A 25843-nucleotide genomic window follows, 5' to 3' on the forward strand; every position below is an offset into this window, starting at 1 on the left:
TTTATATTATATACAAGACTGGTCCATATCTCAAAGTCACCTTTGCCCCTTGCCTCGCGATTTGAAGACCTGGACCATACGCTTAACTCCATTCTTCAAATTCTGAATGTAGAGTCTTACCATGCGACACAACCTTCCACTTGTTTCTCCGTTCTCACCTGTGGTTATGACCTTGTCCGTCTCCCTTCGCGCAATCTCCCGGTCCGGCGATCTCGGAGACTTTTCAAAATCAGAGGCTTGAGATGCCGTGTTTTGAGAACTGCCGCAGCTATTTCGCCTGCCCCGAGGGTTATACCCAGCTGACGGCGTTAGGTAGCGCTGGGCAGTGGGATGATCACACCTCGGTTCTGTTACCGCATGCATCATCTCTTGGCGACGCTGGGTGGGAGAGGGAGGCTCAAATGCAGACTGACCTTCGTGGTCTTGAGTATTGTCGGCAATCACCGAGCGAGGCGCGGACGCTTCAGAAGAGGACTGTTGTGACGGGTGTTCCGAAATGATCGGCAGCTCCGGATCATGACCATGATGCAAAGGCTTCTCAGCTTGGGGTTTCTGGTCGCCGGGCGCTGTTACGGAAGCCGTCTCATCCCGGCGCGAAACTTCTGCTGGCTCGGCCAAATGAACGATTTTATACAAACCCCGCGGAACCGTTGTGTCCCGTGATAGCGGGGTGTCCGTAATCTGTTTCGTGGGTTGAAGCGTAACAGGCGGTGGAACGACCTTCTTCGTAGTCGAGGGACGCCTCTCGGGAGTCAGCTCAGACAGACCCGTGTTAGCACGGTTGGGGTTTTTCGGTGGCTCGGCCCAGTATTCGATATGTGTCTCGTCCTCGACCTTCATCTCGTCAAGCCGCTTTATGATATCGTTGATCGACATCCGGTTCCCCCTGTTCACACGCAGAAGGCAGTCTCCGATGACTTTGAAAAGGTCTGTAGAGAATTGCGGGCAGCTCGGGTGCTTGTAAAGCTGGTCAAAGTGCTGTGGTTTCGATTATTTGACGCCATGAACATGAGGACCAAAGACCTCCAGGCGAGGAACTCACAGTTTTGACCTTTTCAGTAAACGGTCCAGCGAATTCGCCACGCTAAAAGGGAGGCATCAAAGTTACGCGCCGATCTAAACTGTGTAACCATAGAGAAATAGTTTATATGAGGTAGAAAAGAAAAAGAACGACATAATCTCGACTTCAAAGTCTCTACACTTGCCTATAGTCAACTACGAAGCGAACTCTCCTTAACTATGGCTCTGAAGAACCCCCTTATCATGTCACGTTTCCTGAGCACGACCACTTGATCAGCCCTTTTCTCTTCAGTCTTCGCCTCGACCTTGCAGCAGTCGGGCGAGTTCTTGATGTCATCTGCGTCAGGTTGGGAGGATACCGCGGTCCGAGAGCTGGTGTAACTGGCCCTCGTGTCTCCTTCTAGCACCGTAGCCGGAGCAAGAAACCCCTGGTCCTTGGGGAGACTATGGTCTGCTCCTGACTCCGTGACGACTATGTGAGGCTCATCTGCAAACTGGCCTGTTTGGCCTTTGTGAGCCTCGGTAACGTATGGTCCACCTTCATGACTGTCCCTGCCCTCGGGCGAGGGCTCCAGTACCTCGTTCAGGTCGGACACTTCGACAATCCGTTCGGATAGATCTGTTCTGGCACGCACCGGTATCGTTGGTGGCTTGGTCCAGTACTCGGGGTCTGCCTCGCTTTCCAACCTGATCGCATCGAACTGCTCGAGGACGTCTTTGGTTGAGACGCGGTTCCTCTTGTCGATGCGTAGGAAACATTCCTCGATGACCTTCAAAAACGCGGCGCAAAACCGGGAGCATTTCGGATCCCGGTAAAGCTGGTTCAGATGCTGCAGCTCAGGGGTTAGCTAAAGTATCAGCACAGGAACTGCAGTCACTACAGATAGTGTTGAGTGAGAGGACTAACATTCTGAACCGATCGCTTGAGCTTTGCTCCATGAGGGAGGCTGTAGAAGAAGGTGTCTGATGGCCACGCAAAATGGCGGTTACATTCGGTCCAGCTAGCCTGTCGGCGCTTCTCGTACCGCTGAAGGAAAACCTCATTATCGTCAGTCTTAGCATCCGAGGGATCATTGTCGACCGATCTGGCGATGGAGAAGTTGTCGACGCCCTGCCAGCCCAGGATGTACCAGGTCATAAACTCCAAAAACACGCAGCCTAGGGACCAGAGGTCGTATCCCTGACCTACCATGTAGTCTGTCATTGTTTCAGGGGCCTGGTAGGTGTCTGTCGTATGGAGCTTGGCCCAGATGACGCGGGACTTCGATATTTTCCTGTGGAACTGGGTTCCAGCAAAGTCAGAGATCTTCAGGAGGCCCAGATTTGGAAGCTCCTTAAGTTTGAACCGCCCCATGAACCACAAAATATTCTCGGGCTTCAAGTCGCCATGGGTGCCATATGTCGCGGCTCCTTGTCCACTGGGTGCGCTTCCAAGACCAGTGTCATGGATTAGCTCAAGTGCCTGTATGAGCCCAAGAGCCTGACTGAAAATCCATTTTACGAGATGGTCTTGGGGTCCAAGCCAGTCCGGAATTGGCCACTTCCTCCAGAAATCCCTCAAGTTCTCGTTCGCCCAGGGGAAGACAAGGTAGCAACGGCCTTTGTGGAAGTAGCTGAAGAGAAGCTCGATCAAGTTCGGGTGTGGAGTCTCTCCCACCCGCAAAAGGTTGTCAGTCTCCCTTTTGCAGGCGTCTGCATAATGGCCTTCGTATCTGGCTCCGTCCGTGAGATGAAGTTGCTTGATAGCACAAGACATCATACCGTTCGAATCTAATTCTGCCGCGGCAGTGTTAAGATCGGTGACATGGTCCTGCACGGCTAGATGTAAGTCTTATGCTCCAATGAAGAATATGTTCGATAAGTACAGACTGGTTCTTGATCGCGAGTATAGTGAGCAACGTGGACCATGACCTTTGTGACTGTCCCAGAATGTCCCGTATCCGGTGGTAGCTGTTCGTTGCCACTAGACATTGGCAATGTCACACCTTCGGGTAGATTCTGGACGGGATTGCCCGGGCGAGCCTTCTCAAAGACAGGTGCGAGGAACCACCACTGCATGTTCAGGATATTGCCCAATATAAAGTATGGGACCCCACGGAGGAACTCGTACTTGCAGGGCTGATCGTCCAATGGAAGGTCCTGCCGTGTGAAAGGCAATTCATCGTCGAGATGTCGTGACTTGGATTCTAGGAATCCCTCGATCAAATCGACTCTGTTGATCAGAGAAAGCAAGCCGAATATTTTCCGCGCGCCCGTCGCAGAAGCTTGGCTGGGCGAGACTATCAGTGCAGCCCATCGGGACGCATTCTGAGAGACGTGTATACACGGGTGGACGGCCAGCTCATCCCTGATTGATTTCTCTGTGAGGAGCTCAGATATCGCAGTAACAGGTAGGAAGGCATGCTTATCCAGAGGATCGGGTACTAGTGCATTTCGCAGCTTCTTCCCCAATGGCGAGCAGTACTGGGGGTCCTTGAAACAGTGAGCTAGGAGCCGGCTTCCAGTGTTCCATACATAACGTAAGGCCGAAATGAGACCGGGGATAGGCAGGGCGTTGTTGCCAACCGCCCGAATACCTTGGGCACCAGTACTGGCGGAAGGTGTTACCTCGAGTGACGGTGAGCGGCTCTGTGACTGCGACGATATGGGCTGGACAAGGCTTCGAGTTGTCATAGTTGAGATGGCGCAGATTCTCAAGCCTCTATGCAGTGAAGAACGGAGGGCAATGTTAGCGAGATTACTTGGGGCCGTGGGGCAAATTTATTTACTCATGAGTTCTAGATGGCTACACCGAAGTGATCCTGTTCTAGCACTGGGAGCGAACTCATGTGATGAGCCATGCATGCAGACATGTAGCCATGTACTACAGATCCAATGCGCCGCAATGCCAGGCAGGAAGCACTGAGGCAGTGGTATGGCTGTATCAGATATCAACTGCAACAACAAACAGGCCTCAGGAGCCGACTTTGCCCGGGCTATCGTATTGACATTCCTTCGACGAGGCACCAAGGGGAGAAGCATCTCCAGGCGTTCTTACGGTTGATGATTATAGATCAAATATTGCGCAGCAAGAGATAAGGGGCCGTGTCATGGGTGCGTGATCACGGGTTTGTAGATAAGGATGACCAGTCAGCCCCTTTTCGCTATCGTGTTGAGAAATGCCCCGCTATAATCAGTGTGGACTCGGTTTGGGGGCTGGTGGCAGGGCCCATACGCGGAGGACCCGAGCTCGAAAATGTAAAAAGGTTTCGCCCGACGAACCATTTCTGATGCGAGGTAACGCGTAGTATGATCCAGAGTATCTATTGGCCTAGGCTGAAGGAAAGGATAATGGCTATGCTAGCCAATAATACCAGCAAATAGCAGTGCAAAGTAGAAAATGGAGCACCGACATTATGACAGGTCGGGTAGCTTTTCTTTTTGATAGATATACATCGAATGAGTTGGATGAGAGCCACCGTGCGGACGGATGTCACTTGAGTGAGCAATACGCCTAACTCGACGAAGGCGATCCAAAGGCTACACTTGGAAAGACTCGGGCTCCGGCTCGTGTTGTGCTTAGACTTAGGCATACAGGCACCTCTGTGGTCTTGACTTCCCATCGATGCCACCCAACGTCCATATTTATTAGGCACGAACAGACAGCCAATACAAATGAGGCTGCTTCTGACTATCTTTTGGAGATGTGGCGGTTGCATATACATTATGCACTCCCTGGCCAATGGATGGGGGCCGGAGGCGGTCCAGCAGAGGTCGCCATGTCAGACGGGGCGTTTGGTTGGAGCCACTTAGGGGACCCCATTCCCCATTTTCCATTTCTTGAAGGGATTGGCCAGACCGAAATTAATCCCTTCCGTCATGATTATCTGTCAGCGAATACACGTAGCAGCGCGTCTAGATACGTGGTGCCCCTGAGAGGGAGTTAATACTGGAAGAGTCCTCCAATTGCCCAATGGAAAAAGCCAATCGAGCCTCGCCGTTTTACGCAGCGGAGATTTAAGATATAGGACCGCACTCACGTCACAGGAATATTGTCGTTGATGCACAAATCCCCATTAGACTACTTGTGCCATCAATCCCAAGACTTCAACCTGGATCCCTGGACAGATTCCACAAGCTATCCGGCACCGGAAGCACAAAGTACCAAAACCAACCTTTCCTAGTCAATCTTCGCAATGTTTAGACTGCCGAAATCAATGTCCTTCCACTCCACTACGTCTTCAAAAACGTCTTCCACCTGCTCCGCCACGAAAACAATGCAGCTGTCCACGAAGGCCGTGGAGCCTCAGGCACTTGAAAGGCACCTGACGGAACTTGTCGGAAGCTCCAACTTTAGGGTTGAGGTAAGAGAACCCTTCCCGCGCCCAATCGCTACGCTGACACTTGCATGCCAGATGCGTCACGGCACGTACAACATTGAGTCAAACACAGACTTTGATGCCGTAAGTATGGAAACTGTCTAGACTTCTTAGTCAGATGCTAAGTCTTAGGTATAGGAATGTCTCTTACAGAACTGTCGGTCTACTTAGTCATGGTATATCTTGGTGATAGACTACATCATTACGGCAAATGGGGACTTTTTGGATTGGGTGGCTCTACGGCAGAACTTCTCCTTATCTACACGAACATGACAGGATTTACAAAAAAAGGTGTGTCTTGATAGAAGAAATTGTGATCTGGAGAATACAATCCTGGTAATAATTCATGTACAGCCCTTATCTAGATTATCTACATGTATTTGAAGCATACCTCTCCCATGCATGCTGCTTTCTGTTACCAGCATCCCCTCCATTTCTCCGACCTCAAGGACCTTTTTTTCTGTCGCTGTATCACAAAATACCACAGCAACCCAACCGTCGCAAGAGTGAGTATTACAGCACCCACAATATAGATGTAGAAGTAGTGCGACACGAGGGAATCGTCAGAGGTTTTCCAGTTGAAGAAGGACATGGAAAAGACACCCTGAAAATCATGTCAGTTGGTCAGTTGGGAGTTTTATCCGACACATCAATAGGAGGCATATTTACCGCGAGGAAAGTGCCCGGAAGGAATACTATGGTGATCACCGCGATTGCTCTCATGTGCTGAGAGTCGCGACTGGTGGCCATGGCGATGGTCATATTCGTCTCTCCTTGGGCCTGGGGGAAGAAAGCTGTCAGCGCCAGAACGAGAGCGGATCGGCATCTTGACCTACCCATTGCGTTGCCATGGACATTCCGTCAAGTCGCATTTTACAGTCGCGGACTTTCTGGGCGTACTCTTCCTGGATCGCTTCTATCCGGTCGAACATCTTTGCCCCCGTCCTAAGATACGGTGTGGCATCATCGGCGCCATCAGGCCGCAACGTAGTCTCCATGGAGGCCACATATCTCGTCTCATTGGCCTTTTCGTACGTGAGGACACAACGCTTGAGCTTCTCCAGTTGGAAGTTCCAGTTGATCAGACCGTTCTGGAGGTGTGCTGAATCAAGCCACGTGTTCCTGCGGGCCGAGTTTCGTTCTCCTGCCGTGGAACCCATCTCCGCATCCATATCGTCGCTGTCAAAGTCAAGCTCTGCGATCTTCGTTTCCATCGATGCAATGGCCTGGCCGGTGATGCCGATGTGACGAAGACGCTCCAGCTCAACCATTATCGCAGGCATAATCAGGGGATACGCTATCTCGGGACCGATGGCAGACAGCCGGTTTGTAATGTAGCTTTTAGTGCGTTCATTGCATCCAAACATGATGCAAAACGTCTTCTGAGATTCGGGCAAATGCGTGACCGTGAGGGCAAGGTCGTTCCCCCACTCGTTGGAAGACCGGCAGTTGAAAACTGGATGGTTGTAAGCAATGGTCCACGTAGACAAATCGTGGGGTTTACCAACCATAAGCAGGAACGCCTTTCATGAATACTTGAGCATCTGAGAAATGAGGCACATCGGCTCGACTGATGATGGTACTAATAGAGCCATGTACAAATAAAGACTCTGTTATTTGACTGAAAGTCGTCTGCGAGAAGGGAACGGTCCGGAGATAACGCTGTCCACCAGAGGCATTCGTCGTCACTGGTCCCGCCCCTATGCTGTTGCACTCGGAACGTTGGTCGGGTCGAGCAAGCCTGCGAGGATTACATGTCAGGGACTTGCTACGAGAGGATCCAAGTCCGCAGAGTGCTTACACTATGATCACTCTTGGCCCGGAGCTCGGTTGTTCCGTACTTTGCTTCAACAAGCTCGATATTAGTAAGGGAGTTTTGTAAGACGGCACCGGCCGAGTGCTTACATCACGTAGCCATGTTTCCCATTGATAGTCATCTAGCGTATGAAGCTTTGGCTTCTACTCGAGTGTCAACAGCTGGACCAAAGTAGAGCGTACACAACTCACTGTGTCATCCTTGAACCAGGTAATGGCCGTGGTTTCTTTCTTCTCATACTTGAAGACATTGCGCAAATCAATGCCGCTGATTCCATCATCGTCTTTCACCCAGTTCATGTCGATAGAAGTATGTATTCAACGTACAAGATGGGCGATTACAAAACAAACAGGCGTCACGAACAGGCGTCCGAAACTGCAGAAGAATAGCTGCAGGCTCCATGGGACATACCCCCTCGGCTCGGAGAACACAGTCGTATTAATAGTTATGTGGCTGGCATATTGATCAGTTCTAGTCTACATCGTGGTCATGGTGGCGGTGACTAAGCGGTGTGTACACCATGGGGGTTATTTTCTTTTTGGGGGTGTTTGCGCAAGAGGGCTACTGCGCGGGGCGATTTCCAAGTGGCTGTACAGCAGAACGGTGCACAACCTTCAAATTACGCAAGGCTCGCAGATCTTTTTTGCCGGTGAAACCCGAAAAGTACATTAGCCATATGCTTCCCCAACACAACATCTGCTAGATACTTGGACGAAGGCTTGAAGCATTCATTGGTCAGCTTCTAACGTAGAGGTATTACTCTCTAGACGTAGGTGAGGCCGAACCTTCAGGCTTGGGAGTAAGCCAGAGAGCAATTCCCTCTTTTGTCCCAGATCACGGATGATCCTATCTTGAGACAGGATTATTTCCAGGACTTTGGCGGGCCAGAACTCTTTGATATAAGTTCCGTCTGCGGAAGCATCGACGTGGTCGAATTTGAACTTGCGTAGGAGCCTGCCAATCGAGGTCCGATCTCCATTAGATATCCTCGGGAGGTCATTGTTATCAAACCGATGGCGGCCTGAACCTGTCACCGAAGAAGAGGCCCGGGCTGACGGGGTGGGGCCGCCTCTGCCGGTAGCGCTTGAGGAAGTCGACAGCATTGGGCTGAGCGTCATAGAGTGAGATGCACCATCACTTCGCCGCTACTCGGAAAGCTGCAATGTATCCCGACCGGACCGAATGGCTTTCTCGTTCTTACACTTTGTCTTTCTTCGAGACTGAGGTCTCTAAGGGGGTACACACTCTTAACCTATTCTCGCTACCGCTTCTAATCATCGCTCGGATTCGAGAAAGAGCCTCATAACCCCATCACATCATATTATCTGCACCCTCCAGTCCTCCGAGGACGGTCTTGAAGCATCATGCACACCATAGACGCTACCGAATGTCACCACTTGGAGCCAACGCCGGAGCTGAAAGAGGGTTGCAGGCGCCACCGGGCCGCTAAATTGGAGCACGATAGTGCCAAAATGCACCCACACCGGTTGCTTTAGAAAGTGTCCCTCCCTTCACCGAGACAACCACTATATTCCATCTTCTTCTCATTCGCAAAGCAGAGCCGCATCTAATTTAGGCTGATCCCACGGCCTCGTATTAGTCGTATTGTGTGCAGCTGCAGTGTCACAACTGCATGCATGTCTCGCAAGAAAAGTGCAAATATCACACTTTCACGACCCCCATAGAGAAAGGGGATCTCTTCATTGGGACCTCGTGCCGGCCGGATAACGCACAGCGTAGATAAATGTCCCGCCGCGGGAAATGCCGCCAATTGCCGACGGGACCACTTAGGGGAGACGAACCCCCCTTGCTTAATACCATGGAGGCTTGGCAGCTGGAGATCCCCAGTTGGAGCAATGGCGCGACGTTCGGCGATTGCTACCTTTGGCAATAACCGACGCCTCGAAACCAATACCAATCTGCAGCCCCACGGAATTGAGGCAGGCTGAGCTGCAAGTAAGCATGCCCCCACGCCGGCAGTTTTCTTCGAGTAAGACTTATCTAGATATTACTTCCCGTGTAGATAAGATCCCTATGTCGAGTAAACTAAAGAAAACGGCCTCCAAATGCCACGAGAAAATGCAACTTGCTATGTTTTGTGAGCGCACGCGTGATGGCGGCGTACATCGACTTGAGGCTCCACGGAAATGTGGATTCTTGCTGCTCGTCGATCTGTGGGGGCGACCTCCAACTAATGAGTCGAGTTTGCTTATTGGGTACCACAAAGATCTTCAGGTCACTCTCGGCAGCATCTGGGTCGCTATCTCTGGGGTAGTGACACAGGAAATCTAGCCGCCTCCGCATATTGCTTTGTAATGCATGAGAATGCAAGTCGCCATATTATGACTTTGCGAGAACGCAACTGTTCGCTCGACACCACCCTACCTTACAGCAAGTTCTGACAACCCCTGAAGGGAATTAAGACTGTAGATTTCACGGGGTAATAATGTAAACAGAGAATCGGCATATTTGGAGGTGATATATCACCCAGTCTCTTCCTGCTTGCAGATCTCCTTCCAAATATTCAAGCGTCTGGATTACCCAAACCATCTTTGTAATGCTACCGCGTGATTGGACTTGGATGATGTGGTTGATTTTGAGTGGCCCGTCATCCAAACTAGGCACAGTCGGACGGAGCCTGGGCTGGGTAGTGGCATCTTTATAGGGAAAGAGCAGTCCCAAGATGGAGTGGAAAAATGGAATCATAGTAGTAGGGGTGGATACCGAAACCTGGGTGATTGTCTACAGAGCCCGCGATCTCGGGTAGATATATGTTATGTTTGTACGCGGCCGACGCCATTCTTATGTCACCATTGAGCTGGCGAATGGCTACTTTAGCAGATCACAAACCCTTCATTCTTCACATGCCTTCGCCACATCGAAAAGCGCCAGCCAGGTCAGGACCTTGCGTGGGCCACTACATTAGAAAGGGATAACGCTTTTCGAATTAGGGTGCATGCCACTGAAGCTGAAGCTATAGTCTTCCATCATCCCCACCGGTTCATATTTGCCTCCAACTCGCCGACTTGAACATCCTTCACGATTGTCCTTTATGCCAATAATCATACGGCCGTTCCCTACGGAGCTGGCGAACGCTTCCTCTACATGGGAAATAACGGTGATACATCGGGTTAATCGCCTCGAGCTGGCACGCCGGGCACGGGTCCCCATACCACCCGTCTATCCAGTTACGAATCATGACCTCGACGTTCATCCAGTAGCCTCCGCGGTAGTGCGGCGCGAGCCTAGGGGCGTGCTTCTTCCTGACGCCGATCCAGTAGCTCTTCTGCATCGGCCGGATCCTGAAGCAATGCCAGCAGAGGAAAAGCTTGCCGTCGGGCACCCCGGACGGCCCCGGGGGCTGGACGCGGTGTAGCAGTCGAACTAGGGCGTCGCAAGGGAAGAGGCTCCCGGAACGGGGGTGTCCGGGACCGAAGGGCAGCATGATGGTTATCATTTGGGAGACCGAGAGCAGCCGCTTGCACGTGAGGGCCAGGCACACTTGGTCGACCGGGTGGAGGCTCCGGAGGATACACAGCCACAGCTCGTTTGGCAGCTTAGAAAGTAGCGGAGGTAGGTCTTTGGGAAGCGCCGCGCTGTCGAGAGACGGGACCTGGAACGCCTTCTTGCCTACGGGGTTGCTGCAGCTGGGACAGTCGACCAGGAGTCGGTCCCCCCACCAGACTTTCCTTAAAAACCTCGCAAGGGACATGATGGGAGTAAGCAAGATATCTTAACAAGAGAATGACAAGACTAAAGAAAAAAAAGTGAATTGGAGTGTGGAGGAATCGTTGGGATTGAACGAATAAATGTATTTATGTTGTTGGAAAGCTGGAAGCGGCATAGGAGCAGCATAATGGTCCAAACCCAGATATAGACGGTTAACAAGGGTGGCGTGAAGTTGAACCATATCTTTGGCTCACGTTAATTGCTCAAGTCCGAGATAAGCTTCTATCGATCCATGGGTTCGACACTTACCAGTAGCGGACGTTTGTCAGATCTTCACAGATACTTGCTGTCCTTCACCCAACATAACATTCTGTTCCACTCTGTGATGTCATTACCATCTCGGATTTGATTAAAGCCGCGAACGCAATACAAGCTGCTCATACCATACCTATGCTTCAGAATGCTTGGTATGTGCCGCAACGGGGTCTTAACTCTTCAATTATGTGCGGGAAACGCCTCTGAGTCCGCGCTGCGGCTTGACAACCGGCGACACATTTAGCAAGAACGGATGATACGGCGGTTCAATAAAGGCATCCAAGCCATTATTACCAAAGGAGAAAGAAATACATGCCAATTTGTCTCAGCGTAGTGGCATGATGGTTTGTACGGAACCAGGTGTTCGCGATATGCCTGTTGCGGGTAGCGAGTATCCACTTTGGTCCAAATACAGGTGTACATCAAAGTTGAGAGAAACCCGCGACAGCACTCCATCAAAGGGATAAACGTTTTCTTCTCTATGGCAAATGACGCGAAGAGATTAGCGGCTCTTATTCCAGGTTCGCCGCGGAGCAAAAGGGTGAGGGCGGACGCATGAAGTCAAAAAGAAGATTTTAGGTTTGCACTAGCCGCGAATCGAACGCGGGGCCCATCGATGGCAACGATGGATTTTACCACTAAACCACTAGTGCCTTCTGCCGAACTGGGTTTCTCCGATAATTATAAATCATTTGAACTTACATATATTGTAACAAGTGTGGGCTATAACACGCCAGGGCGTTAACACCTTTAGTTGTAAGATATCTACAGAAGGTTGTGACATTTCAAGCCTTGCCACATTCAACAGTGATTGGATGAGATGGCCCCTTGAATAGAAAACGTTCTCTCAATTGCTTCCTAACAACACACAGACAAATCACTAAATCGTCTGTCGCCCTATAATCCTAGGCCGCTTACAAATGAGCGGCCCTTGCGACCGTCCAAGTCGTCCCAACCCTATGCCTCAACGCGACTCATGTCCATACCAGGAAGCTCCTTGATCCCTGCAGCGCCACCAAAGTCAGTACGCAACTTTAAGCTGCAAGAAAGGGCATCACAACAACTTACATCCATCATGATCCTCATCCACCACCGCCTTGACCGCGCACTTCTTCCCGGCATCGATGGCCTGGTTCTTGAGCGAGCCGCACTTGGCGCCCATGCAGCCGCGGGTGTCCATGGCCTTCTGCAGCGAGTCGTCCTTCCAGCCGAAGACGTAGTCGGCGTGCTGGCCGTAGCCCGTGTTGTCGCCCTGCGAGAAGTAGAAGGGCTGCGACCCGTCGGCCGGCCACTCGGCCTTGTTGTTGAAGGCGGTGGTGTCCCAGACGACTTCGTACATGAGCTGCGGGATGCGCACCGGGTGGGTCGAGGGGCACTGGCCGCCGAGGCTGAGGAAGTTGGCGGGGCCGGAGGTGGGGTAGGCGACGTGGTCTTGGTGGTTGGGGCTGTCGAGGTTCTTGCCGTCCCAGCAGCTGTGGTGAGGTAGTTAGTATGTGAATACGGCGCAGGTGTCGCGAAGTGCGGGTAAGCTTACGTGGGGAACAGGATGTTGGAGCGGATGCCGCCTTTGCATGGCGCGGTGGGGAGGGCGGCGGTGTCGAGACTACAGGATCATGTTAGCTTCGTGCCTGTCCTCGAGATATCCGTTGACACCTACCGGCCGTCCGCGCATGGAGCAGCGTAGTCGCCGCCAAAGTTGGGCCCCGTGTAACATCGGTAGCAGTTCTGCATCTTGTTGCCGCCGGCTGCAGTGCGCTTGTTGACATCTCCGACGAGCATGCGGAAGCCCTGTCAAGTGATACCGAGTCAGTACGTCGTCCTGACCAATTACATCCGTGACCCTTACAGTGGGCTAGGTTGGCGACTTACAGGCTTGAAAGCAGTAATCTGGCCCGGTGCAGCCGAGACATAGTACACAAGAACACCGCCCCCGATCTTGGTACTGTACTGATCCCCAAACTGCAGCCTACATCCCCCAACATACAGAAGTCAGCATAACCAAACCACCAACTCAAGATAAAACAGTTCACAACTCACGCGGCCCCCAGCTGCGGCACCCGCTTGTACGTCCCGTTCCGCGCCTTGAAGTACAGGTTGGCGGTCCAGTAGTTGCTAAAGTCCTCGGAGAAGGCGCAGGTGGTGCAGGTGGCGGTGGCCGAGACATCGCCCGTCGTCATGGACGCGTTGAAGCCGTTGCCGCCGACGATCTGGTGCACGTGCGGGCTCGGGATCGTGCCCGGGTTCACGAGCGGGTCCAGCCGGTCGATGACGACCTGCGCGCACCCGAAGCGGAGCATGGTGGTGCCGCCGAACTGGCGGGACTCGAGCTCCGTGCTCGGGAGGGCGCGGGCCAATCCGGCCGCGAGGGGGGCGAGGGATTTCCAATGCATGGTTGATGTCAGCCTAGTAGTGAAGGGTGTAGTTTGTGGTTTTGTTTCTAAAGAGTTGGTTGTCGATCAACACGAGGGGAAGAGTACACCAGGTTGCTGGGCCGGACCTTGGGTCTCCTTTAAAGAGCAGGCGGAGAATTACGGCGTCCTATTATAGGACCAGGGCTCCCGATATAACATCTGCCGGGCTGCCACAACATGCGGGCTGAATTGCCGGCACGTGGCAATCAACATAGAAGGGCCGTTGTGCGCATTTATCCATATTAACGCCCACTCAGCACGGTAGGGCATTTGTTGGAGAAAGTAGGGAACCACCCATTGCCATTCGGAGATACGGATGCTGGCAGCAATGCCTCATCTGGACCATGCATCTAAAGCTTGCTTTCCTTGATGCCGGTGTTCTGGAAACACGCCGCCCCAATTGTTACGTCGTGTCACCTTCCTAGAAACTCGATGGCGTAGATGCAGCTTCCCGGTAACGGCACGTGTGAAGATTGACATCGCAGCCATAGCCTATCACAACACCCCCATAATTACGACTTGCGGTGGATCATCTTCCATCACCACCAAACCAGTTACCGTATATTCGCTTGGCCATGAAAGTCCTCTGGTGGTCAGGCTTCGACAATTCCTACCAATAATCTCTGAAATGCACAAGGCCTGCTCTCCATACCCCTATCCACGAACTCCCTCCGCTTCGTACTCCGAGATCTTGAAGCCCCCGGGCGCCCGCCTCCGAAACACCCCCTCAGGATCGTATTTTAACGCCGTCCTCCGGACCTCCTCGGGATCCAGCAGCGACCGCAGCGGGTTCTGCGCCCGGTCCGCATAATTGAGATACGTCCAGTCCACGAACCCGTCCACCTCTCGTGCAAACGCCTCGACCCCCTCATAAAACGCCCGTGCCGCCCGATATCCCACGTCGCGGACCTCCGCGGGCTCCTCGCCGCCGACATTGATCAACAGCATGAGCATGATGGCGTTCCCCCGCCCGCCGAGGGCCTTGTCCAGACCCATAACATTTCCGCCGCGCTCGTCGCCCAGGCGGCCGTAATGAGACGGTAGCGACTGGAAAAGGCACAGAGAGCTAAAGCGGCCCGTTTGAGTCACGGCTTGCATCTTGGACACGGCCACGGCGTGAAGTTCGACGGCCTTGTTCATGATGCGCTCGTCGTTGAGGAAGGTGGTGGTGTGCCAGAAGTTGCTATGAGGAAAAAACACGGTTAGTATGAGCTGTCATTGAGATTTGGTACTAAGGTCGCCCAAGCCGAGTACACCTATTAGTAGGAAACATGGTGGGTCACAGGTGCAGAAGAGAACCACACACTAACTTACTGCATCCCCATAGGCTGGTCCATCGAACAAGCAAAGTCGTGAAGATTGGTCTGCTTCAAGTCCCTGTGCAAGGTCGGGATGTTACACAACCGCCTCAACTCCGGCGGGCTCTCGACCCCCTTGGTGTTGGCCAGAAACGTGGTGGTGATGACGTCCTTGAACTGGCTGGGCTCGTAGTTTCAGAGCACAATGTATGAGCTATCGGGACACCTCTCGGAACCGCCCGTGAACCTCTTCATGGCGCCCACGTAGTCGGCGCTGTACCCCGGCGTCGCCTCGCTGCGCAACGTGCCCACCCACAGCCCGTCGTTGGGCAGGGCGCGCACGTCGAACCGGGTCACGATGCCGAAGTTGCCCGCGCTGGCGCCCTTCAGCGCGCGCCACAGGTCGGCGTGCTCGTCATTATTGGCGTGGACGACGCGTCCGTCGGCGAGAATCACCTCGGCGTTGACGAGCTGGACGCCGCAGAAGCCGACGCGGGGGATGTACCAGGAGATCCCGCCGCCTGTCAGGAGGCCCGCGACCTCGCCGTGCGCGTCGCCGAGGTGCTTGTACACGTCGCGCCAGCGGGCGCCGGGCTGGATGGACACGAGGCCTTTTGTCTGTCGACGGTGGTCTTGTTCACGTGAACGCCGAGGTCGATGCATGCCGTCGTCGATGTTGCTGGCGCCCCACATGACGTGGCCACCGCTGCGGATGGCGAAGCGGGCCCTCGGGGTTCGCCAAGATCGCCTTCAGGATCAGGGCCACGTCTTCCGTCGTCTTGGGGTGCACGAAACAGAAAGGCTTCTTCTGGGCCGTGAGGGAGAAGTAGCTGGCGATGCGCTCGTCGTACCGGATCGAGCCGGCCGGGCTTAGGAGGTCCTTGTTGAGGCCGCTCCGCATCAGCTCGGACACGACGGCTTCGGATGCAGCTCGTATCATCGTCATGTTTTCTGGTTGGTATATACAAATGAAACTTGAGGCAGGATCACCAAGTATGCCATAAGCGGTGGGTGCATTGTATGCCTTCTCCTGACATCTATATAGTCCAACGACAAACGTTTGCTTGTACTTCTGCAGCAGATTCCGCATCTCCAGACCTCTTGCGTCACTGCATCTCCTCGCCAGCCCAGCCGTCAATCCAGCTCTATCAACAATCATGGAACTTCAAACTCATCCGGGCGGCTAAGTGACTCTGTTGCCGCCCCCTGAGGGGCATGTGTCCGACTTTGCGAACCCGGCAAGGCAATGGACTGAGGCCCTGTACTGGTGATCCGGAGTCTTCCACGCGTTGACTTTCCTGTTTATAACCCAGCGCTACTAAACGCACTTCTGGCTCCAAGGAAAGGTAGTCATCGTAGACGCGGTGCTACTTACGGCTTGGGTAAGCCACCAAACTATGGTCCCTAGGACACTGCTTTTACTAACCAGAGTCCGTACAACACTCAGGGCTTTGACATTTTGATACAAAATCTTCATTCCGAGTAAGTCGTCCCCTACTAAGTTCTTCGGTAGTTCTCACGTATATGTAAGTAACCGTAAGTCCCTCCACATCCCGAAACGGTCGTGGACGGATCCATGGGCACGCACGCCTACGAGCTCGAACTCCCGCGCTTCATGAAGCTCATGTTCGGCTTCTACCCGATGCCCATCATCTACCCGCTCTGTTGCATATTCGCCAAGACGAGCCTCATATACTTCTACACTCGCCTGAACCCCTCCCGCGTATACCAGGCCACCGCCTGGTTCGGCCTCTTCTTCATCTTCGGGTCCAACGTGGGGTTAGCCTTCGCGACCGCCTTCCCGTGCAAGCCGCTGGAGCTGTCGTGGAACCCTCTAGTACCGGGCACGTGCATCGACCGGCCGGCTACGTACAAGGCCACGGCCATTATCGGGCTGCTGTCTGATGTCTACTTGATCTTGCTTCCGGTACCGACGGTGGTGGGGCTGCAGATGCCTTGGCAGCAAAAGGCTGGGTTAGTGGGCATGTTCGCCGTGGGGATACTTTAAGTTGCACATTTATTTACTAACAAGTCCTAACTCTAATAATATGAAAACTCCCAGTACTATTTGCACCTCTGGCGTAAGACTTCATGTGATCGTTCAGCAACTTAGCGATTCGGACGTGTCGTGGGGCTCAGGCCCGACCGCGTTCTGAGTGTAAGTGTCCTCCCATCTCATCCCCCTTGCCCCTTTTCGATGAAGTGAGACTGACACCCAACCAACTCCCCTTCCAGCATCGTCGAGGCCAACCTGATGATCGTCTGCGCCACGCTCCCCAGCCTCCGCGCCTTCTTCCTCCACATCTCCCCCAGGCTTCTGGGTCAGGGCAGCTCTTCGTCATCCTCGGGCAGCGACAGGAGGGCGAAAGACCAGAGCGAGGACTCGGAGTTGGTGACGTTTGGCCGCTCGGACCAAAAGAAAAGGAAGCGGGCCATGCGGCTCCCGAACACCATGTATGGATTAGATACCTTCAACGACGTCACGGTCCGGGCGGGCAACGATGATCCCAAGACGTTTGCCGACACGGATGCGTGCCCGCTGGGGGATTGCGTGAGTCAGAGGGGGATTCTGCGGACTAAGACAGCTTCTATTTCGTATGGAGGTCAATAGCATGGGTTTCCCAGAGGTTGCGAGGCATTGTTAATGTCAGGATGTGGTCGGACTGACGGACGCTCTATTGAGACCTTGTCCATTCAGCCAAGGAGTTTAAGGGCTAATGTACAGCCATCCAATAGGCATACTGGTTTTGGTCAGCATGGTGTCGAAGAAGAAGAAGAGCACGCCAGCTACACTGTTGGGGGGCTTCTCAACGTGTATTTTGTTGTGACATCGCGACCACGTGGTAGTACAATGTGCGCCTTGAAAATTTCTCTGGTTGAAAACACATCAGACGAGGCAGATGGAAGACTGTGAGTGGACATGGCTCACATGCTGTCTTGCAGCTACAGGGAAAGACCAAAAACCCCGATATCATCTGCACTTCCCTGGCTTATATAGCTCGCATATTGGCCTACAATTTCTCTTTTTGCTCATCTAGGTATTTCTTTTTCTTTTTGCCAAGAGCATACGATACGTGTCAGTTACCCCCCGGCTGATTAGAAACGTTGTGGGACTTCAGGCCCGTGCCGCACCATATAGGATGGGACGAGCCTCAGGAAATAGCGACGATCCAGAGGTGAAGGCTTAGGTGCAGTCAGACCATAGACAGAAGCGTTGAAAAGACAGTGTTTCACATCTGGCACTTGCATATACTTGCCAATATATGTCATGGGATGCCAGTGAGATCAAATCGTAATTACTATGGAAAGATGATCTCGGGCGTAGATTAGGGACAAAAACTAATATCTAGGATCGTGTCTATATCGCAACCCAAATATTGAACAATGAATTTCCGGTTTCCAAGTTTGAAGCGCGTTGTAAAGCAACGTGGTGTTGACCGGAAAACAGCCTGACTTCATGTTGATACCGCATCTCATGAAAGTGGGTCCACATACGGGAAAGCAGTGCCTAACGAAGACTATGATTGGTCTGCCCGACTACCTTTGGTCAGACTCGCATCCCGCTCCGACGCCCCCTACAGCAAGGCTGGCCAATGGACAATGCCCACATAAGTTCCATTGCGTCTCGGGACGCACCGCATGAGGAGTTGTCCAATTGAACATGATTTGTGGATTTCTGGGAGAGCCAAAAAGGCCTCGTGTGCCACACCAACCAATGGCGACATCCCTGTTAACGCAGCCGGTGTGTACAATTTGCAGCGGCTGGCAAGCACATTTTCTGGCTGAATCCTTCCCTTTTTAAGCGGGGCAGTGTACATATGGGGATTGTACTTTCGCAGAGCCGCAAGGTGATTTGTACCACCCCAAGGGGCATAAATACGGGCAGTGCAGGCATGCCCCCAAGGCACTCCACCCGCAAGGCAGACTTAACCCTTCGGCCCAATTCCTTGGCTTGTTCATTGACTTCACACCTTGTTTTGGAAACGCCTACACGCGCTGCGACACTATGGCTGACGCTATGGTTGACGACTACCTGACCGCCTACCGGTTGGACAAGACAAAGTTGGAGCAGTGGCTCCGAGGGAAGTTTCCCAACAGCACCGTCTCAGTAGAGGTAGGAGCCCTTCACACCCATTCGCGACGGTGGTGGTGCTGACCTTTCGCCCGTTTTTGTAGTCCACTCCTGACGACAAGTATTGCATCAAGACGCCCCAAGCCTTAACTGAGGTAACTAGCTTACACCACAATGTATGACAACGTGTAGCTCATATGGGCATTGTAGGCTGAGAAACGCGAGATTGACGGGCTACGTTTGCTGAGAAGACGAAACTACTGAAGAAAATGGATCATGTGGCTGATTTATTCGACTGGATGGGGCGATCCGAGAATGAAGTATTTAGCTAGTAACACAAGCCTGCCAATCAAATTGTGTACAGACCGGCTTCGGCTAATATCGCCACCCCAGAGGTGTATGTTTCTCATCCAATTACGCCTTTAATGTAAAAGCAATTTCTGCCTTGGAGGCAGTTCAACCTACCCTTCCCTCCATGGGTCCTTTTGAATTTGATCTCCCCTTGTAACATATGCAAAACATCAAACTTCAACACTGCCCATGCGATTCAAAACAATTAGGCGAAGCGAAAGTCTACATTGCCATCATCTAACGGGGGCGTCGCAAGGGAAAAGCTCAGCCATGCGTCGGGATTCAGGGCGCATTTAATCCTAGGGGAGCGGATAGGCAGTTCAGTCGTATTCACTTATTTCTTCCCATTGAGATTCCGCATTTCAGATGCTCTGTTCCAGCTGACTTTCTCAGGACTCTTCATTGACGAGTACGCAGGTCCGGCGTTAAGCCTGCCATATGTTTTGTGGAATCATTACTTTTCACATCGCTTGACGAGCCCTCCCAGACCTTGCAGATCGCATCATGATGTTTGATGAACTCGTCGACGCTTGCAACAGGCCATCCGATTGGCCTGTGAATCTACTTGACAAGCGCCATTTGCGCTCTAAGCTGGAACAGGGCCGGTCTTTGCTTATACAGGAGCACAAAAGATTGTTCATCGAGGAGCCCCAGCCGGCATGGGTACATATACATGAGATCTATACCGGAGGCAAAGGTAAGCTTCTAAGAAACCCCATACCATATACCCAATCCAAATTTAACTAACACTCGTCCCAGATGTCGAACGAAATAAAATCAGCAACCAATCCGAGCTGGATCTTCACTATAGAAAGCATTTGTGCAGTAAAGAGAAAGATCCTCGTATGCGTCATGTGTAAGCTTCCATATGGCAAAGGGAGATATGGGAGATGAGATGCTAACCTTAAATACAGATTTCTCACGGCAGAACATTCAGCTGCGCCACTGGACTGTACAATGAAGATGTTCCAATATCTCTGCAGCTACCATCAGATATCTCCTGATCTATTGGAACTCATATGCTCCTTCGGTAGCCAAAGCGAGAAGATGAACTTTCATCACATGCACATCCTGCATCAAATATCTGATAACACCCCATACTTCAATATGGCAATGCCAGAGATCGGAAGGTCAGGCAAAGAACTCCGAGTGGCCTATAAGCTGTTTGCCATGGAGCAGCAGGAGCGAGAACTTCAGAACAAGTGGGTAATGCGGCAGACTGCGACATATCACACGCTGGACCTAGTCAAATGGAAGGCCCTCTGGGTCACCGTCAAGGCCAATGACCTGATTCAAGACCGTGTAGCTGAAGCCAATGCAACCCGATGCGGGTCTGCCACACTCAGTCCATCTGCGGAAGCAATTTCTCGATCTCTGGCGATTCATCAGGTCATGTTTGACTGGTGCACAGATGGATGGGGGTGGTATATCAACAAAATCGCAAACGACGTTGAAGACATCCTGACCCCTACCACGGGAGCATTGATACCCAACGAGCAAGATTCTCTGGACCCAAGCGTGGGACTCATGAAATCCCTGACGTCGTTGTCTTCTTCGACAGAGATTGAGGGGATTAAGACCATGGATAAGAAGTCGCCCTCTGTTCGGCCTGGCATATCTACCATACCGAGTTTACACAACATGATCTCGCAAGGCGGCGACACATCTGCGGTACTCCCCGCGGCTACTTTCGGTCAGGATCTGGAACCGCAGATTAAGATCACACGAGACCGTTTGAATGTCCTCAAGAAATTCTCATTCGGCCGCGTTCGACAGCTAGATATCTTGTGCAATAAGCTAAAGAATGCGAGAACGGCCATCACAGCTAATATGAGCGTCGCCCTCGAGATAAGCGAGATATACAAAAGGCTGCTCGAATCGCTGATGCGTACATCAGAGGAGGAAAACAAGATCAGCATCGAAGCGATTCGCCAATTTCAAGACTATCTAAGGATGATTGCACACAACCTTGAGTCAGATCGCTTGCGAATTGACCACACCGTCGAGAAAATGAACGATGGGAAGAGCCTCGTAAGTTTGGACAACCCCTGAACCAAGCCCCTGAATCAAAGGTGATGTTTCTAAATGCTGACAACTACACAGTACTACCACATACTCGACTTGCAGCGAACCGAGTTGGACAAGCTCTATTCCATGAATCAGCATGCTTCAGCGTGGCAAATGCAGGTGTCTTCCCGCAGGATGGAAGACGTTACGAATAAGATGCATAGCATCGCGAAACGGACGGAGCGGGACACTTCGTCGATGCACTTCATCACGTTCTTAACACTAGTCTTCCTGCCGGGGACCTTTCTCGGAGTAAGATTTCTGGTGTTTTCATCGTACTCGGACTCCGGAATTGACCTCACATCTCTAACCCTTAACCAGTCCCTTTTTAGCACCCCCATCATCAACGAGTCAGACAAAGGGAGCATCCTGAACTCAGGCGTGCTTTTCTTGTTCCTTGAGATCTGTTTACCAATGATGTTCACTTTTATCGTTCTTTGGTTTGCTTACAGGCGTTGGAAACACGGCAGGGAAAAGAAGGAAATGGATGAGAAGTCGGGAGCATGGGTATAGCGATAGGAGTTCAGCTGCCAAAGCCGTCGGACGGCACGGGAGGGGAAGTGGCGTCGCGCGTCGTTGGTCATAATCGGGAGGGGAATTAGGGGAATATGGTAGCAATGGTTTTGCAATTGCGCCGGGAGGTCTGGTCGGAGTTGATCTTTCATTTGGATGCATGTCATCATATAGTCTGCGTTTCTTTTCTTACTCTGTATTATCAAATCACACTGGGTGTGGAGGAAACAAATCTCCGCAATGTTCGCACCGTCTCTGGGTGCCTACGAGGTTGCCTCGTAGGCAGCTATCGCCTGTACCGAGATCTTTAGGCCAGTAATGTCCCGTGCCAGCACTCCATCATGTTATCACCACAGCGCCACTGATTCACCCAGCCCCTCTTCAGACTCTTCTTGGCCCCAAGGCAGAAATCAGCCCCGGCAGTCTAGCAAATTCATCAAGTGAAGACAGAGGCTGAGCCGCAACACAAGGCCCTTGGTGCTGTAATGTTTCCATTGATCGGACTGTTCAATCAATTGTCGTCATCTCGAGACATCTTGTTACTACAGTATAAGTCCATCCGTCCCACTTCCACGAGATAGAAGGGTGGTTTTCCTTGGGCAGATTGAACCTATTGCGACCGACAACTGCCTATTCGTCGCAACGAGCCTATCGCACATCGAACACCGCACATCGCACCGGGTCAGGTAGCGGTTGGGTCGCTACCTTGCCCACGTCAACCAAAGAACGAGCAATCATATTACAGCGGCAACATGAATCAACCCGAAACTTCAAATTGGGCGTCTCGCCATTGCAACGACTTCCGAAAAGACATAGAGCACAACAAAAGAGTCGGGCTGCAATGCAAAGGCAGCAAAGCGGAGTATGTGAGCTACGGAGATCTGTGCGAGTATTGGACAATCGGGAAGTTGGATGACATACTGCGAATCTCCAGGGTTCATGTCGATTGCGAAATCATTCGCAATGGATACCTCCGAGTCCTGTCGACACTCGTTCTAATGCAATCAAAGTCCAATCGTTCTACACTCCATTACTTGGACGATTTGGTCAGCCACGATGTCAATGACGCAAGCCTTCCCTGGCTCGACGAGTCACCCCGCCGCGTCATTGATGGATCCGATTTCGACCTCTTTCGCAAGCTCCAATGGCAGTTCTGCCCCAGAATCATTGACCGCCGGCAGCCTATGTTCAAGAGAGTCTTGGACCCCTGCGAAATTCTCCTAATCTCCGAGCTCAACTCCAACACCGAGCCAAAGTTCATTGTTGATTCGTCGCAACGGGAATCCACATTGACGGCATACAAGATAGAGTTGGAAGAGGCACCCCCTGCTGCCCCGCCACCAGGAGAGCATAACGTGAGCTCCCAACACACGGCCCCATCCCATATCCAATCCCCTGCATGCTTGCAAGTAACTGACTGCCAAAACTCACCTAGCAGCCGATTCGGCATGTTTTCTTCAAGACCTTCCAAAGCTCATTGGCCTTCGATGACGAACTCGAGGCATATCGCACTATCCAGAAGAACAAGTACACGAATAAGAACATTGTCGAGTATTATGGGAGCTTTCAATGGCGTTCCGAAGATAACGTCCAACACTTCACAATCATTCTTGAGCTTGCAGAAGAAGGAAGTCTCCACGATCTATACAAGCGCAACGATCCACCCACTACTATAGAAGACATTCGCAGGTTCTGGAAAAGCTTTCTTGGCTTAGTGGAGGGTATTGAGGCTTTGCATGCCTACAGCAATTCCAATGGCTATACAATGTAATCAACTATTCTCTTATGTTATTTGATCTGTCTTTACCTCTCTACCTTTGAAGCCTACCCAGACTGACAATCGCCACGCATTCAGCATACACCAAGACCTCAAGCCGTCCAATGTTCTCGTTTTCCGAACTAACAGCCTGTCTCAAGCCTCTTTCCAGTTCAAGATCAGCGACCTAGGCTCTAGCACAGTACAGTATGGCTCGCAAGCCGAAAGACAACTTGGCCCTGACACTGGAGCCGGGAAGACATATGGTAAGAGACATGGAATATCATAGATGGCAAAACAGCCTGGTTAACAAAACATCCAGCCCCTCCAGAACTCCATCTCGGCGATACCATCGAATACAATGTTGGTACTGATGTGGACATCTGGGCCCTTGGCTGCATCATACTCGAGGCCGCCATTTGGCTTGTGTTCGGGGAACCAGGCCGCCAGCGATTTCGCGAAAAGAGGATCAATGAGATTTCCAGACTCCCTGACGATCAACATGTTTCAGGTTGCAATGACGCCTTCCACGATGGACTGAAGGTGCTCGCCTGCATCCAAGATGACGTGTACGATAATCTTTGGTCCGGCGGCCGACGATGTGATGAGATTACGCCTAATATTGTCGAATATGTCCTTACCAACTGTCTTACCGCACAGGAGGAGAGACCGATGGCACGCAACGTTCGGGCGCATCTGCTCAGGATGATAAATGGACAGTCGGCTTTCCCGAAACGAGTATTATCATCACGCGACAGTGCTACCCACCAGCGTGTTTCGTCCGTCAATGGCCCTAATGGATTCACACACGTTTACGACTTGGATCACGGGAATGACATTCCGCATCGTCCCCAGATAACCTCCATGCCATTCGCCAGCGACCCAACAGATACACAACGCTTGCCTAGGCTTGACGATTCGTCCGAAGCTATACAACAGCTTCGTCCCAGCATCACGGAGCCGCCTCAGAGTGCTGTTTTCGAGAGGCCAAAAGGCAGAACAACTTTGCCCCCGCCAAATACCCAAGGTTCAACAGACGACTCACATTTGCCGCGCAGTTCCAGTGGTGGCCATATGACGCGCTCCGACCACCCTACTCGTGATCCTTTGCCTCATAAAACTTACCAGGATGTTCTTGAGTGGATGGCAGAATTGAAGGAAACAAAGTCATCGAGAGATCTTCCGGGTTGGACACATACAAAAGGCACCTTGAGCAACCGCGAATACGTAAGCTGTCCCAAACCCAGGCCTAGGCTATTATTCACTGACCCGAGTGAAGATCATTGTTGTGGATAACTCCAGATCCATGCAAGAACACCGCCAAGAACTGTTCGATTTCCTCAAAGCGCTATCATATTTGATAAAGAGCCTGGACCCCAACGGATTCGAGGTCGTCATGACCTCCGCCCCTGCGAAGAAGGCCACTTTCAAGACAAGCACGGATGTGGACACCCTACTCAGCAAGTCTTTCATCGACGGGCGCAATGCCGATTGCAAGATGGAATATACGCTCGACAAGGTTCTGAAGGACGCGAAAACGAAGATGCGGGAACCGGCGAAGGTGGGTGCGTCTCGAATCTTCGGCCGCAAGGCGAAGTCATCCGCCGCGACAGCGGTGAGCGTCTACGTTCTCACCACTGGCGTGTGGGGTAGCTCCCCGAGTGGAACAGGCGGTGTGGAGAAGCCGATCGAGAGTCTGATCACGTTCATGAAGAACAACGACGTGGGGCGGACCGAGGCCGCGATCCAGTTCGTTCGCTTCGGCGCCGATCCCCGAGGCATCGGACGGCTAGTCGCGTTGGACGACCACCTGCCCGGAGGCAAAGATTTGTGAGTTCAGCGTCGCCCCTTTCTCGCCCTTTGGTTTCTGCACTGGCGCCCAATCAAACGACTAAATGTCAATGACAGCGATATCGTCGACCACAAGGTATATACAGACAGCATTTGGAAGATCCTGGAGGCTACTATCTCGGAAGAAAATGATGGTTAACGATACATGGCTCTTATTTTCGCTGTTTCTTTTTCTTCTTTACACCACTTTGTCGGCGGCGTTAGGGCGGGCTACTAAGATATCCGGTTGAGAGAGCGAGGCTTCGTTTTGCCCAGAGTGTGACACGCGGCTCTGGGATCACTGCGTTTGAGAGGGGCTACACTCCTTGGATATGGGGTGTTCGATTTGTACAAAGCTTAGATTTAC

At 52.1% G+C, this 25843-nt stretch overlaps 8 protein-coding genes across 8 annotated transcripts; 3 read left to right on the forward strand and 5 right to left on the reverse strand.

The window, feature by feature from the left end:
- Positions 1 to 82: 82 nt before the first annotated feature.
- On the reverse strand, positions 83 to 3693 carry PG985_016099 (protein kinase domain-containing protein; the record flags this gene model as incomplete). The annotated part of the gene is made up of 6 exons (XM_066835865.1): positions 83 to 102; positions 159 to 978; positions 1043 to 1084; positions 1239 to 1868; positions 1928 to 2838; positions 2886 to 3693. The coding sequence occupies 6 exons, from the start codon at positions 3691 to 3693 to the stop codon at positions 83 to 85; spliced, it is 3231 nt and encodes a 1076-aa protein (XP_066677068.1).
- Positions 3694 to 5793: 2100 nt separating this feature from the next.
- On the reverse strand, positions 5794 to 7493 carry PG985_016100 (uncharacterized protein; the record flags this gene model as incomplete). The annotated part of the gene is made up of 6 exons (XM_066835866.1): positions 5794 to 5982; positions 6048 to 6158; positions 6215 to 6834; positions 6887 to 7142; positions 7180 to 7278; positions 7386 to 7493. 6 exons carry the CDS (start codon positions 7491 to 7493, stop codon positions 5794 to 5796), a joined length of 1383 nt encoding a protein of 460 aa, XP_066677069.1.
- Positions 7494 to 10181: 2688 nt separating this feature from the next.
- On the reverse strand, positions 10182 to 10906 carry PG985_016101 (uncharacterized protein; the record flags this gene model as incomplete). Its single annotated transcript, XM_066835867.1, has 2 exons — positions 10182 to 10242; positions 10368 to 10906. The coding sequence occupies 2 exons, from the start codon at positions 10904 to 10906 to the stop codon at positions 10182 to 10184; spliced, it is 600 nt and encodes a 199-aa protein (XP_066677070.1).
- A 1229-nt stretch (positions 10907 to 12135) lies between these two features.
- Positions 12136 to 13568, reverse strand: PG985_016102 (uncharacterized protein; the record flags this gene model as incomplete). The annotated part of the gene is made up of 6 exons (XM_066835868.1): positions 12136 to 12182; positions 12247 to 12650; positions 12713 to 12781; positions 12836 to 12966; positions 13048 to 13144; positions 13216 to 13568. 6 exons carry the CDS (start codon positions 13566 to 13568, stop codon positions 12136 to 12138), a joined length of 1101 nt encoding a protein of 366 aa, XP_066677071.1.
- Positions 13569 to 14899: 1331 nt separating this feature from the next.
- On the reverse strand, positions 14900 to 15833 carry PG985_016103 (FAD-binding domain-containing protein; the record flags this gene model as incomplete). Its single annotated transcript, XM_066835869.1, has 3 exons — positions 14900 to 15064; positions 15380 to 15505; positions 15579 to 15833. 3 exons carry the CDS (start codon positions 15831 to 15833, stop codon positions 14900 to 14902), a joined length of 546 nt encoding a protein of 181 aa, XP_066677072.1.
- Positions 15834 to 16463: 630 nt separating this feature from the next.
- On the forward strand, positions 16464 to 17498 carry PG985_016104 (uncharacterized protein; the record flags this gene model as incomplete). Its single annotated transcript, XM_066835870.1, has 2 exons — positions 16464 to 16861; positions 17123 to 17498. The coding sequence occupies 2 exons, from the start codon at positions 16464 to 16466 to the stop codon at positions 17496 to 17498; spliced, it is 774 nt and encodes a 257-aa protein (XP_066677073.1).
- Positions 17499 to 19814: 2316 nt separating this feature from the next.
- PG985_016105 (uncharacterized protein) lies at positions 19815 to 21890 on the forward strand (the record flags this gene model as incomplete). The annotated part of the gene is made up of 5 exons (XM_066835871.1): positions 19815 to 20007; positions 20070 to 20166; positions 20225 to 21341; positions 21414 to 21629; positions 21699 to 21890. The coding sequence occupies 5 exons, from the start codon at positions 19815 to 19817 to the stop codon at positions 21888 to 21890; spliced, it is 1815 nt and encodes a 604-aa protein (XP_066677074.1).
- Positions 21891 to 22642: 752 nt separating this feature from the next.
- Positions 22643 to 25636, forward strand: PG985_016106 (uncharacterized protein; the record flags this gene model as incomplete). The annotated part of the gene is made up of 7 exons (XM_066835872.1): positions 22643 to 22752; positions 22825 to 23245; positions 23329 to 23657; positions 23746 to 23912; positions 23969 to 24873; positions 24926 to 25476; positions 25555 to 25636. 7 exons carry the CDS (start codon positions 22643 to 22645, stop codon positions 25634 to 25636), a joined length of 2565 nt encoding a protein of 854 aa, XP_066677075.1.
- Positions 25637 to 25843: the final 207 nt, after the last annotated feature.

This window comes from Apiospora marii (genome assembly GCF_038362585.1).
Source record: "Apiospora marii strain CBS 49790 chromosome Unknown utg000013l_segment0_segment0, whole genome shotgun sequence".
In the NCBI taxonomy this organism is placed as follows: domain Eukaryota; kingdom Fungi; phylum Ascomycota; class Sordariomycetes; order Amphisphaeriales; family Apiosporaceae; genus Apiospora; species Apiospora marii.